Here is a 13,417-nt window from a genome sequence, read left to right on the forward strand (position 1 = left end):
ATAATATAGCTTTACTAACTGAAAAAATACCATAAGAAACTTTCTTTTTTTTATAACCGTAGTATCTGGGCAACTTGCTCTCACCTTAGACTAATTCAATAGGTACCTCCTACCCTCCACCAACACGACTTATTCCATAGGTATCTGCTACCCTCCACCAATACAAGTACAGTTAACTATTTCCCCCAAGGGAACAAATGGTAAAAATCACTTATTTTTGCCTCCAGTGATATTTAAACATGAGACCGTCATGGTTTTCAATCTAGTTGATTGAACACTAAGCCACACTCTTGCTGTCTTTAAAATATATACTCCATACACACTAATGGAGTGTGCTACATATATAGAGAGGATTCAGGTGAAGGAGGGGTGGAAGGCAAAGGAAGTGGGAGGCAAGTCTTTCTACGGCTTCGTTTTCTGGCGTGGGTGTTGCCATTGGTAATCCTGCTGAGACAAGTAAAATGACACAAGGCCCTTTTCACATAATTTCAAATTATAATTTGGAAATTTTGTTTGGATGTCTTATGTTGTTGTTGTTGTTTTCCCCTCATAAATATGAAATCTCCATAATTTGTGAAAACTATTAAAACTATGAAATTTGTTGTGAAAGATCACTTTACAATTTGTTGCGAAAGATCACCCATCAGTATCACTAATTGAGTTTCAGCTAGCTTTGATTATTCTTGTTAGCATATTGGCTCTCTAAACTATGAAATTTGTTGCGAAAGATCACTTTATAATTGAATTTAGGTATAATTTATTGTAATGACACACTTTGATTGTTTATCTAGTCAAAAAATTACTTAATCATGGAGTTGAAAAAAAAATGATTTTTTAGCCTTTTACAAACCTTTTTTAATTTTATGATCTTTTTACAAGAGATCTTCATTTTCTACACATAAGAGATCTAAAAAGACATTTTCTTCTATTTAAATTATATGAGGGCAAGGAAGTTTGATATTACTGAAGGGAGTAATTTAATTACGAGTAAATGAGATCTCTTGCTCTATTACAATTTGAATAAAAGAAAATGTACTTGTCGTTTTTTTCAGATCTCTTGTAAAAGAGTCATAAAACTAAAAAAAAAAATTGTAAAGGGCCAAAAAACAATTTCTCCCTTTAATTACATGGTGTAATTACCAATGACTTTTCAAACATTCTTTCTCTTTTTAATATTTTCTTATATAGACATACTCGTCACATATTAAAACTTATTTACATTTCAATTTGAAAAAGATTATTTATTTTTTATAATTAACTTTTATCTAGTGTAAAAGAGTACCAAATTATATATAATTACACGTGCAACCAAATATAACACGGGAGGAGACGGACATTATAAGGGAAACAACTTCATTGAAACTCATGTGACAATATGGGATACTTGCATCAGGTAAGTTGCCTACCTCACAATCCCTTAAGGTGTGAATCTTCTCCGACTGCATAAACGCAGGATGCCCTTGAGGTGCGAATCTTCCCCGAGTCATGCATAAACGCAATAATGCTTCGTACACCGATATTATTATTCTTTTTAACAATATGGAGAGGACAGTGGAGCCCTTGAAGGAGAAGTTCCATTTTGTACGAATTAATTTAACATTTAACATGTGACTGCAATAACTTTAGTATACACTTCATATGCAAGTATTATATAATTGATGCTGCTGAGAAGTCAGAACCAAAGCCAAAATGTCTTAATAATTTAAAAACACCACCAGCACAGAACCAGACATTTCCTCAGTCTCAGCAGAGTGTTTCAAATCCACAAAGGAACATCAGACAAAATAAACAAGACCACATTTGAAACAATGTCACTGTCAGTGTCCTCCAAATTAATAAAGAAATGTCAAGAATGTTATCTAAATTGGCAAAATTCTGACACACAATATAGAGAACACTGAATGTAACCTCCAACCTAGAATATATTTCTGAATTAGAAGTTAGAAATTGTACATGTTTTACCTAATACAGAAGACTATAAATACAGGTGCCTAAGTCAACTAAAAAACAAACTGAGAAATCTGAGCTTCATTGACAATGATGCCCTTTTTCTTTTACAATTATAACTAAAATTCCTACAAGACTAGAAGAACAAGCCTACTTGTATGTGAGTTGTAACTGCTCTAACACATTAGAATAACAATCCCTATCCTTCTTCATCATAATCTTCCTCTTCCTCGTCTAACCCTTTGTTTAAGTTGGCCAGTTGAATCGGATCAATGGCCATCTTTTCCATCTCAGACAAGGACCATCCAGGGATTTCCTCGTGCTTCACTTCAGTAGACGGCACTTCAGGAGGCGGTGGGGCTGTTGATGATGTAGGGGCTTCAACTGGTATTGGTGTGGATTCCAAACTCTCGTTTAAGTCAATATTGAGATCGAAGTTTCTAGCAGGGACGACTTCTGGGCATTTAACAGCTAAAATGTTCTTTGAATCTACTGCTGGTTCTGCGACATAGTCTACCATACTTTCATCATTTTGCTTTTGCTTCTCGTCCTTTTGATGCGAAACATCAGCAGGGTCTTCAAGTTTCTCGCAGTGAATATTGGAGTCTCCTTTCTCTAATGCTCGTGCACCTCTACCACGGCCTCTACCCCTACCTCTGCCTCGTCCCCTCCCACTACCACTGGTGTGTGCAGTCTCATTCTGTGAGTTTAAAAAAAAAATAAAAAAAAAAATATTAAACCAGAGGCGCTCATTTGGTGCTTTATTTTGAAGAAATCAGACAACATATAGCATTTGGTGTTAAAAGTTTGTAGCTTGGTCGATGTCTGAACAAAGAAATGCGCTAATCAATGGAAAACCAAAAATTTAAACCCGAAATTATCAAAACAAAATAATCTCCATACCACGTGATTCCTTTTGATATCATCATCACTCTCATGATCATCTTCTTCAGCAACTTTCCTGAATCAGCAAACAGTAAGCTGTTAATGATACAAATCCACCGCCCTGAACCCGTCACGGGCCAAAAAAATCATAGGAAGTACAAGTTTTTAACCTTCTTTTAGTAGCCGATTCGGCAACAGTATCTGACCCGCCTAGATCAGGAACCCGGCTCACTACATCCTTCAGGAAATCAAACACATTATAGCTCTGGATACATTGTTTCCTGTGAGTAGAGGGAACAAGTTAGATGATAACCATAGAAATAATATGAGGTGTAAAATCATAAACAACAGCTAATTGAACTTACAAATGGAAAGAATTCATAGTTTTTGCTCCTTTCTTGAGGGTGACCTCATATGTACGGTCACAAAGATCTTGCAGAAAGAGTTCAAGAGCTTTTGCTGAATATACCATTGACAAACACGAGTTAGGATAAACAATATGGAACACACAAAAATAGACACCACTAAGCAAATGAATGAAGAAGGGTAAAGAGCTCTTAAACCAGTTGAACCAAAATGCTAAAATAGATTCAGTGAACTAAAGGACTTCCAGGTTAAACTTACAGACTAAAAGAGGAACAGCCATCGCAATCTTCCCCACATCCTCATCGGCTTGCATAATCTTTTTGATCCGAGCCTGCAAATAAATGCCAATTGGGTCTTAGAACAGTTAAAATCTTTGATTCAGCAACTTAATCAACGGAGACGAGAACTTCATATAACAATAGCTGATGAGACTCGTAAGCAATATCATTCACGGCCAGATGTCACTGTACAATTTTTTCAAAAATAATAGCAAGGTCTCATACTCCAATCACCATGAGAGATTCAGACTGTTAAACAACACTTAATCACAGGCAATCCACAGAAAAATCTCAAATGAACGTTTGTTGCATGCATGCCCATTTCCCACAATTAAAAAGGGCAAAGGGCATCCCGGTAAACAAAGCATCCGGAGTTAGCAGAGTCCGGGGAACGGCCGCACCCCAATAGGTGTGATGCACACAGCCTAAACTAATGCAAACATTAGTGACTACTTCCACGGCTCGAGCACGTGACCTATAGGTCACACGGAAACAACTTTACTGTTGCTCTAAGGCCAAGGCTCCCCCCCTGCATTTCCCGCATTTAGGTTGTATTGTATTTCTGCATTTGACAAGTCATATCCCAACTACCAGTTCCAAAATCATGCATCCCAACCGAACAATACCCTGTCCAACCAAGTGCTTAACTCTTTACAAACACCCTGAATTAGAAACTAGCTTTAAAAATTAAATCCAAACATCACTGACTTTCTCAGTGGACCAAAGCTAACTAAACCATTCACAACGCGGTTTTTGCTCTCAGCAGATCAGGAGAAGATGTTACCTTCTCAAAAAAAAAGATCAGGAGAAGGCTACAGGACTATGGGCAAAGATATGGTCCAGTAACTATCACGAACAGCTAATTATATGTTTGAAACCTTTGTTGCTCAGACTCTCCAAATATACAGCCGGGTGCGTGTCGGATCCTCCAAAAGTTGTGCATTCTTGGAGGATCCGACACGGGTGCGGCAACATTTTGGAGAGTCTGAGCAACATAGTTCGAAACACATAATGGAGCGCTGACAGCTTAAGAATGATCAGATTTCTCCGTCTACTATTAACATGACCTAACCATTGGATTCAAGAGATAAAAAAATCCATACTTCATGCACCTCAGCTCCTAGAAACAACAAAAACATGTGTTTTCTTTTCTTCTTTTCTTCTTTTCTTCTTTTTTTCTTTCTTTTGTGGCCCTTCATCTAGTACTCAACCTATAACCTGTTCAACGTCCAACCAACGTGGAAACAAGGCAACTCCCAGGATCCAAACAAGAAGTAATACTTGAGCTCCAACTTTTCACCCAACAATTAAATAGTAGACATCCAAACCCAGCCATACCTTGAACTTCACAAATTTGACAGTTCTATTCATTCAATAGCGTCTTATAACTATCACCAAAACACCAAAGCTCAAAGCTTTAATCCCACAAAAAGTAACTAAAAGCTCCAAAGTTTCAAATTTATAAGCAACAACAAAATAGTACACATCCAAACCCAACCATACCTTGTACCTTACAAATTGACAGTTCTATACATTCAATAACCTTATAAAAACATCAAAACTCAAACCTTTATTCACACACACAAAAAAAAAAAAAACTAAAAGATCCAAACTTTCAAATTTACAAGCAACCCCAACACAGTAAAAAATAAGAATAAAAAGCCCAAAAAGGGAAAATAGCAGACATCCAAACCTAGCCATACCTTAAACCTAACACAAATTTGACAGTTCTAATTCATTCAATAGCCTTACAACTATCACCAAAACATACAAAAAAAAAAAGCTCCAAACTTTCAAATTTACAAGCAACCCCAACACAGTAGAAACTCAAAAAAAAAAAAAAAAAAACTGTACAACACACCAAACCAAGAAGACCCCAGTTAATTTTTTGAATTCAAACACATAAAAAGTGGGAAAAAAATACCACATACAATAGAGAAAATCAATAACACAAACAAACCTATATATAAACCAAAACTAAAACAGCCCCAAATTAAAAAATAAGAAGAAATATCCAAAAAAAAAAAAGAGTAAAACTTACAGCAGGGAATCTGGTATCAAGCCTTTTCCTCATAGCTTCCAAATAAATTAAATCACTCAAACCCTAGATTTGTGCATATATATATCTAATCTCTACTATTTTTATGAATTTCCCAAGAACCCAAAAAAATAAAGAAAATAAAAATACCCGGACAAAGAAAAATTCTCGAAATCTTACGTCTTCTTCGGGAAAAAAGTTGAACAATGAACAAGAGATTTAAATAAAAATTAAAAAAAACTAGTAAAAAAATATAAATATTATAAAAGCAAAAAGATAAAATAAAAAATTCTTAGGGGATTCGTTTTTCTCGGAGCATCTAAGTCCCGGACCAGTAAGATGCTTCCACGTGGAATTGACTAAAACTTACTCCTTGTCCCTATAAATGCTAATTGTACTAATATAATTTAACTAGACACGAAATTTTAGTAAAAAATGAATATTTTTAAAGCTTGTGATAAAAATAAGTTATATGTATTTTTAAATATAATAAAAAGATATGTTTTTAAATATAATAAAAAGATATATTTTTTTAGGAATATACTTAAAAGAAAAGTGTATCACATAGATTAAGACAGTATATATACTACTTTAGGATAAATTCTCGAAATCTTACGTCTTCTTCGGGAAAAAAGTTGAACAATACACAAAAGATTTGAAAAAAGGGTTAATAGCGTTTTTGGTCCTTTAGTTATTGCACATATCTAATTTTAGTTCATATTATATTTGGCTAAGCATATTAAGTGTTCAATTAATTGAATCGGGCAATTTTGATCCCTTGGCATGTGGATAACAACAATATACCCAGTATAATCTCACAAGATTCACAAAATTAACATAATTATTAATCATCTTCAACACTCAATTATTCACTTGATATGTTAAATTTGTATTGTTTACTCCCTCCGTCTCAATTTATATGACATTCTTTCCTTTTTAGTCAGTCTAAAAAAAAAGACACATTTCTATATTTAGCAACAATTTAACTTTACATTTATCATTTTACCCTTAATGAAATGATTTGTAGCTACAATTATTTTTTTTTCGTTTTCGATCACAAAATTCAAAAATCTTCATTTATTTCTTAAATTTTGTGTTCAGTCAAACACTCTCATATAAATTGAGACAGAGGAAATACTTCATATTTGACTGTAATATAGTCTAGTAAATAGTTAAATATAACATATTTTCTACACGAAGAGAACAAAAGTACATATTTTTATTAACTGAAAGTTAAATATACTGAGTCATATAATACAAGGACTAAAAGCAAAATTAATCAATAACTTAGGGACCAAAAGTACTACTACTCCCTATAAATATGGTAAAAATGTAAATATTGAAAGCAAAAAAATAAAAATAAAAAATTCTTAGAAGATTTGTTATTCTCGGAGCATCTAAGTCAGTAGCCAATGAGATCTTTACACGTGGAATTGACTAACACTTTATCTATGCCACACGACTAAAGAGAAGGGAAAGGTGTAAGTACAAAGGAGATGTATGGAATAAATATCACCTAACCTTTTTTGTCGTTTTGCTAAAACAAAAAAAGAAAATTATAAAAATGGTGTTTGACCGGTCTCCAGGGTATTTTTATGATGTGTTCGCCGGATATCACGAGGCACTTCGTTTACTTTTTAACTTTCATTCAATATTCACGCGATTAAGACCCTATTTGGGATAGCGGTTAAAAACTGTTTAAGTTAGAGTAGTGTTTTTTTTAATTGCTTTTAAAAAAAAAATAGTGAGAAATAGTTTGTGTTCTGCTAATTTATTTAAAAAGTGATTTTGACTGCTTTAATAAGTAGATTGTGTTTGACTAATCTGTTTTAGAAGTGCTTTTGAATGTCAAGTTACGATAAAGGACAAATATCAATGAATATTTACTATCAAGATTATTTTATAGAGAGAAACTATTTTAAATATCTATTATGAAAAGTTTTCACTTTTATTTAATTAAAATTTAAAAGTGCATATTAAAATTTTCAATTAATATAATACATAGATAATTAAAAAATAAATATTAAATATTGATATAATATCAACACGATGATTTAAATATACTAGAAAAAAACAACCAAAATAAAATTTAAAATCATTCCACAAATTAAAATTCAACACAGAGAATTATTAATTAGAAATTAATGGATTAATGAAGGATATACTTGGTAAATATGAATTTATGGTAGGGATATTTTGTCTTGAAAAAAATAAATTTGCTTTTGCTTCTGCTTTTTTCGAGAAGCACTCGCAGAAAAACTGCTTCTGCTTCTACGTAAAAGCAATTTTAATAAATGGCCAATCACCTCAAATCCAAAAAAGTGCTTTTTCTATAAATAAGAAGAAAAAAATACTTTTGGCCTCAAAATTGCTAAGCCAAACGGGAGAGATTAGTATGGAATAATATTTATTAAGAGGTCGTTTGGTACCCAGAGTAAATTTTTTCCGGATTATAATTCTAGAATTATAGGCTCGGGACTAAGTTATACCATCCGGAAGGTGGGATAAGATAATCCCAATTTTGATGAAATAAGGTGAAATATTCCTAAATTTTGGGCTTCATTTTATACTCTGTTTGGTAGAAGATATAAACTTATCCAAAGATTTATTATACATTCTACCAAATAGAGTATAAAATTAATCTCAAACTAAATTTTGGAATACCCACCTTATCCTGCGTACCAAACAACCCCTAAGAAAGTAAAAATTAACTTAGATTCATATCGAATAATGTTCATTAAGAAAGGAAAGATCTCTACCATGGCATTCTCCTCATTGCATCACTTCGCATATAACGGTCTAAAACCTCCTCATTTACATTTTTACTTTAAAAAAAATAATCCAGAAAAGCATTTAAGAAAATTTTGAAAGCATATAAATTATTTTACGAAATTATGTTTTAGACTCTATAAAAAAAATCGAAAAATGATTATAATTACACCTAAAGTATGCAAAATTGGATAATTTTACCCATCGTTAAAAGGTAACCATGAATTTGTCCATATCGTTACAAAGTTGCTCAAAATAGCCTTTTTGAACTAACTGACCTCAACTTCTCTTTTTGAAAAAGAAATTAACATTTTTTTTATCTCAAATAATCTGTCATTGTCCTAATTAAAGCAATGTGAACCAGATTTACCCTTATACTACACGATGATTCAATTTTGCCCCTATATTAAAAATAAAAATGAAAAGAATATGATGTATGTTAGTCAGAAAAGACTATTTTGAGCCACTTTGACAACGAAATGAATAGATTTGATGGCAATATTTAATTAAGAGTAAAAAATGTCTAATTTCACATAATTCATGCTCAATTTTGACCATTTTTCAAAAGATTTTTAAATTATGGCTATGACTATAAGATAAATACTTGTCAACTATAAGAAAGGACTCTTTCAAGATTTCTCGGAGAATCCGGACTAATTTATACCATCCGGAAGATGAGATAAAATAATATCAAATTTGATGGAATATTCCAGAATTTTCGACTTCATTTTATACTATGCTTGGTAGAAGATATAAACTTATCCCAGAATATATTATACATTCTACCAAATAGAGCATGAAATTAATCTCAAACTAAATTCTGGAATACCCACCTTATCCCGTGTATCAAACAACCCCTAAGAAAGTAAAAAAATTAACTCAGATTCGTATCGAATAGTGTTCATTAAGAAAGGAAAGATCTCTCCCATGGCACTCCTCATTGCATCACTTCGCATATAATAGTCTAAAACCTTCTTGAAACATTTTTGCACAGGATTTAAGAAAATCCTGAAAGCACATGAATTATTTTACGAAATTATGTTTTAGAAGTTCTCAATAAGAAATGGTCAAATTACTCCTAAACTATACCAAAATTGGATAACTTTACCCTTCGTTAAGAATTAGTCATGAATCTGTCAATGTCGTTACAAAGTTGCTCAAAATAGTCTTTTCGAACTAACTGACCTCAATCTCTTTTGTGTAAAAAAAAAAAACTATCTTAAATAATCAGTCACTCTCCTAATTAAAGTAATGTGAACCAGATTTACCCTTATAATACGAATAATTCAATTTTACCCCTATATTAAAGATAAAAATGAAAAGAATATGATGTACTTTAGTCCGAAAAGGCTATGTTGAGCCACTTTGATAACGTCATGGATAGATTCGAGAGCAATTTTTAACTTGGAGTAAAAATGTCTAATTTCGCATAGCTCAAGGCGTAATTTTGACCATTTTTTAAGAGATTTTAAAATTATGGCTATGATCATAAAAGATATACTTGTCAACTATGAAAACAACTCCTTGGAGATAGAAACAACAATGATATCATGAGAAAGAGATCAATTATATTTGTTGTTTAGAGTATGTACAAAAAAAATAAAAAGACTTCATGAACATATATGGACATATGAATAAAAGTGATTGAATTTTGAATGGTACGAAGAGAGTAAATGAATTTGTAGCTTAAGACGTAGTATGTGCAAGTTTAAAGAAACCTTTTCTATCTAACTCTCAACACTCGTATCTAATTGCTCATACAATTGACTTTATTTCCAACGACTTTTCAAACGAGCGATCAACGCGGTTGATTGGGTCTGAACTCCATGATTGAATGATTGTCTCTTGACTATCTATTGCTTGACGACCAGCAGCGGAGCCAAGACTTTTGATAAGGGGATTTAAAAAGGTTAAAAGAATGTCTCAGCGAGTTTCAAAATCGCAACATTGGGCTAAACATTATGCTCTTCAGTCACAAAGTTGAAGCTCATATTTTGTTAAGGGGATCCAAAACTTAATATTTATACATATATAAATCTTAACCTTATTTATACAGAATAATTTTTTGATGAAGGGAGTTCAGTTGACCCATCTTACACCCCTGTAGTTTCGTCCCTGTTGACGACCAAAATAAGGATATAAACATCCATTTTTCATGATCACGACCTTTGTGTGCTGCCCCACAATGTAATCGCGGTATTAATCGAGTCTCACGAATAGGATTCTGAGTCCAACAAACGGATCATGAAAAAGTGGCCATAATGACTTACAACCATGCAGATGTAATTCTCCAGACATAGTCAATATCCACCGATAACATAAAATCCTAACAAAGAACTACATTAATTACTTAACCTAAACATACATATCTTTCATACGATTTCACATAGCTTTTAAATAGTGTTAAAAGGTCAGATACAACATAAACGCAAGACAACAAACATAAAATGTCGAGCATGGACGAGTTGGGGTTTATCACATCAATTAGAATGAGTCTGAAATCACCCTTAAAGTTTGTCGCCGCTAAAAAATCTACAGATCAAATATAATATGAAATCTACCAAAAATATCTATACAAGCAACTACGAAAAATGAATTAATCAATTGTGAGTATTATAACTGAATATTTCAGATGTCGGAATCCACATAAAGCCAAAAACAAAACCAGTATGATATCGATCATCTTATAACCTAAAATCGACTTAACAAAAATAAGTAAACTAATAACTAAAAAAATTAACTTACGGGAAAAAGGCCATTAAAGTTTGATTTTCCCTATTACTAATAACCTACTGCATTGCTTATATTGAATATACTAAGTTTAATATTAATCTTGAAGCTTGAAGTAACTAATATAGTCTTTTAGTTACTGGAAATTCTTTCTTAATTTACTCTATCAAAAGCAATGAAGGAATTAATTAATAGCTCACTACCAAATATCACATCACGCTACCACTGTCACAAGTTTCACTATCCACCAAGTATTACACTACCACAAAAAAAATCATAAGACCACCCCAAACAATTTCACCACCCTCCACCAAATTCACCACCATTATCACAATGCCTTAAATATTTTTTCCGTCTTCATCACTTAGCAATAATTTCATAGATTACCTTTTCGGTTTTAGTATACTTTTCAATTTATGTTTTATAGCCACTTCTTATTTTTGGACTTTAGGATACATTTATATATATGAATTAAAAGATTCCGAGATGGATCATTACGAGCTTGTAATAAATATAGGGCTCTGGAATTTTAGAATGGAAAAGAGATGTGTATGAATATGAAGAACAAAAAAGGCGGGAAAGAAACTTCTTCAAACAAATTTAATAACAATACTCTTCTCTTCCTCCTTTCCACCAAAATCCAAAAATTGAAAAAAGTTTCTATATTTTTTGAAGAAAAAACCCTGATTTCATCAATTTAGTTTTATCTCAGCCTCGCATTACTTCTCTCTCTTGTCTCGTCTTTCCCTTTTGGTCAGACCATACCCAGATTTTCTAATCTCTCAATCTCTCTCCTGCATCCTCCTCCTCCTTCTTCTTCTTCCTCCTCCTTACACAAACACATCTTTTGACTCGATCGATCCGTTCCATTTCTCTTCCATTACAAGTAAGTTCATCATTTCCTTCACCACAGTCTTGTCTCCCCTTTGGTCTTTTTATGATCAATCTTTATCAGAGTTCTAATCTCTCAATCTCTCTCCTGCATTCTCCTCCTCCTCCTCCTCCTCCTCCTCCTCCTCCTTCTTTACCCAAACACATCTTTTTGCCTCGATCGATCCGTTTCATTTCTCTTCCGATACAAGTAAGTTCATCATTTCCTTCACCACGGTCTTTTCTCGCTTTTTGTCTTTTTATGATCAATCTTTATCAGAGCTTCTAATTAATCAACATAATCATTTCAATTGAATTCAATTGCATTTTACAGTGGCAAAGTTTAGTGTTTGAAGATGAAGACCAAAAAGGTTAGAAGGACAAGTTCTTCGAACAAATTTAATGACAACTAGTTTAATCTTCCTAGAAGTTCTCTTTTCTCTTCACTTCTTTCCACCAAAATTAAAAAATTGAAAAATCCAATTTATATATTCTCTAAAGAAAAAACCCTAATTTCATCGATTCAATCTCAACCTCGTATTACTTCTTTCTCTTTTTGTCTGTCTATACCCAATTTTTCTAATCTCTCCCTCTCAATATCTCTCCCGCATATCTCCACCGCTTCTTCTTCTTCTTCTTCTTCTTCTTCTTCTTCTTCTTCTTCTCATCCTCTTCCTCTCCCTCTTCTTCTTCGTCTTCATATTTTTCTTCCTAAACACATCATTTGCCTCGATCGATCCGTCCTATTTCTCTTTCGTTACAAGTAATTAAGTACACCATTTCCTTTACCACGATCGTTTTCCCGTTTTGTCTTTTTATGATCGATCTTTATTAAAGCTTCTAATTGATTAACTGAATCAATTCTATTGAATTCACTTTCGTTAGAGTGACAGAGAAGTATTTGAAGATGAAGAACCAAAAAGGTGGGAAAGATAACTTCTTCGAATAAATTTAATGACAACTCATTTAATCATCCTAGAAGTACTCTTCTTTCTCATTCTTTCCACCAAAATCCAAAAGTTGGAAAATCTAGTTTTAATATTCTCCGAAGAAAAAACCCCAATTTCATCGATTCAGTATTATCTCAGTCTCGCATTACTTCTCTCTCTTCTTTCCCTTTTTATTTGTCTGTATCTAATTTTTTAATCTCTCTATCTCTCTCCCGCATTTCTCCACTTCTTCGTCCTCCTCATCTTCCTCTTCCTCTTCCTCCCCATCTTTCTCGTTCTCTTCCTCCTCCTCTTTCTCCTCTTCTTCTTCCTCATCCTCCTCCTCCCCTCTTCTTCTTCTCCGTCTTCATTGTTACACCCTGTAGTTTCGCACGTTAGGATTTATAAGTGTTGCATGTTTTAAGTCTGGATACTGGAGTTACTTTCAAGGATATACGAGAACATGTGCACCATTTTTTTTTTTTTTGGTTGTGAGGGTTTAAGTTCATATAGTAAGCTATGGGAGGATTGGAGAGCCAGTAAATTAAGGGAATTAAGTTTTTGGAATTTTGGAGAAAAATATGAGGGGTAATTTTGGCCCAATT

General features: G+C 33.0%; 1 protein-coding gene across 2 annotated transcripts; it reads right to left on the minus strand.

Moving 5' to 3' along the window:
• Positions 1–1,904: 1,904 nt before the first annotated feature.
• LOC132600760 (uncharacterized) lies at positions 1,905–5,764 on the minus strand. 2 transcript variants are annotated; one of them, XM_060314130.1, is made up of 6 exons: positions 5,695–5,764; positions 3,457–3,529; positions 3,198–3,291; positions 3,003–3,113; positions 2,851–2,908; positions 1,905–2,647 (listed from the first exon to the last, which is right to left on the minus strand). In XM_060314130.1, the coding sequence occupies exons 2-6, from the start codon at positions 3,509–3,511 to the stop codon at positions 2,147–2,149; spliced, it is 819 nt and encodes a 272-aa protein (XP_060170113.1). In that variant the 5' UTR covers positions 3,512–3,529; positions 5,695–5,764; the 3' UTR covers positions 1,905–2,146. The 2 variants fall into 2 exon arrangements, with proteins under 2 accessions (XP_060170113.1, XP_060170112.1); XM_060314129.1 differs by lacking the exon at positions 5,695–5,764 and adding an exon at positions 5,518–5,688.
• Between the last annotated feature and the right edge of the window lie 7,653 nt (positions 5,765–13,417).

This window comes from Lycium barbarum, chromosome 6 (genome assembly GCF_019175385.1).
Source record: "Lycium barbarum isolate Lr01 chromosome 6, ASM1917538v2, whole genome shotgun sequence".
In the NCBI taxonomy this organism is placed as follows: Eukaryota; Viridiplantae; Streptophyta; class Magnoliopsida; order Solanales; family Solanaceae; genus Lycium; species Lycium barbarum.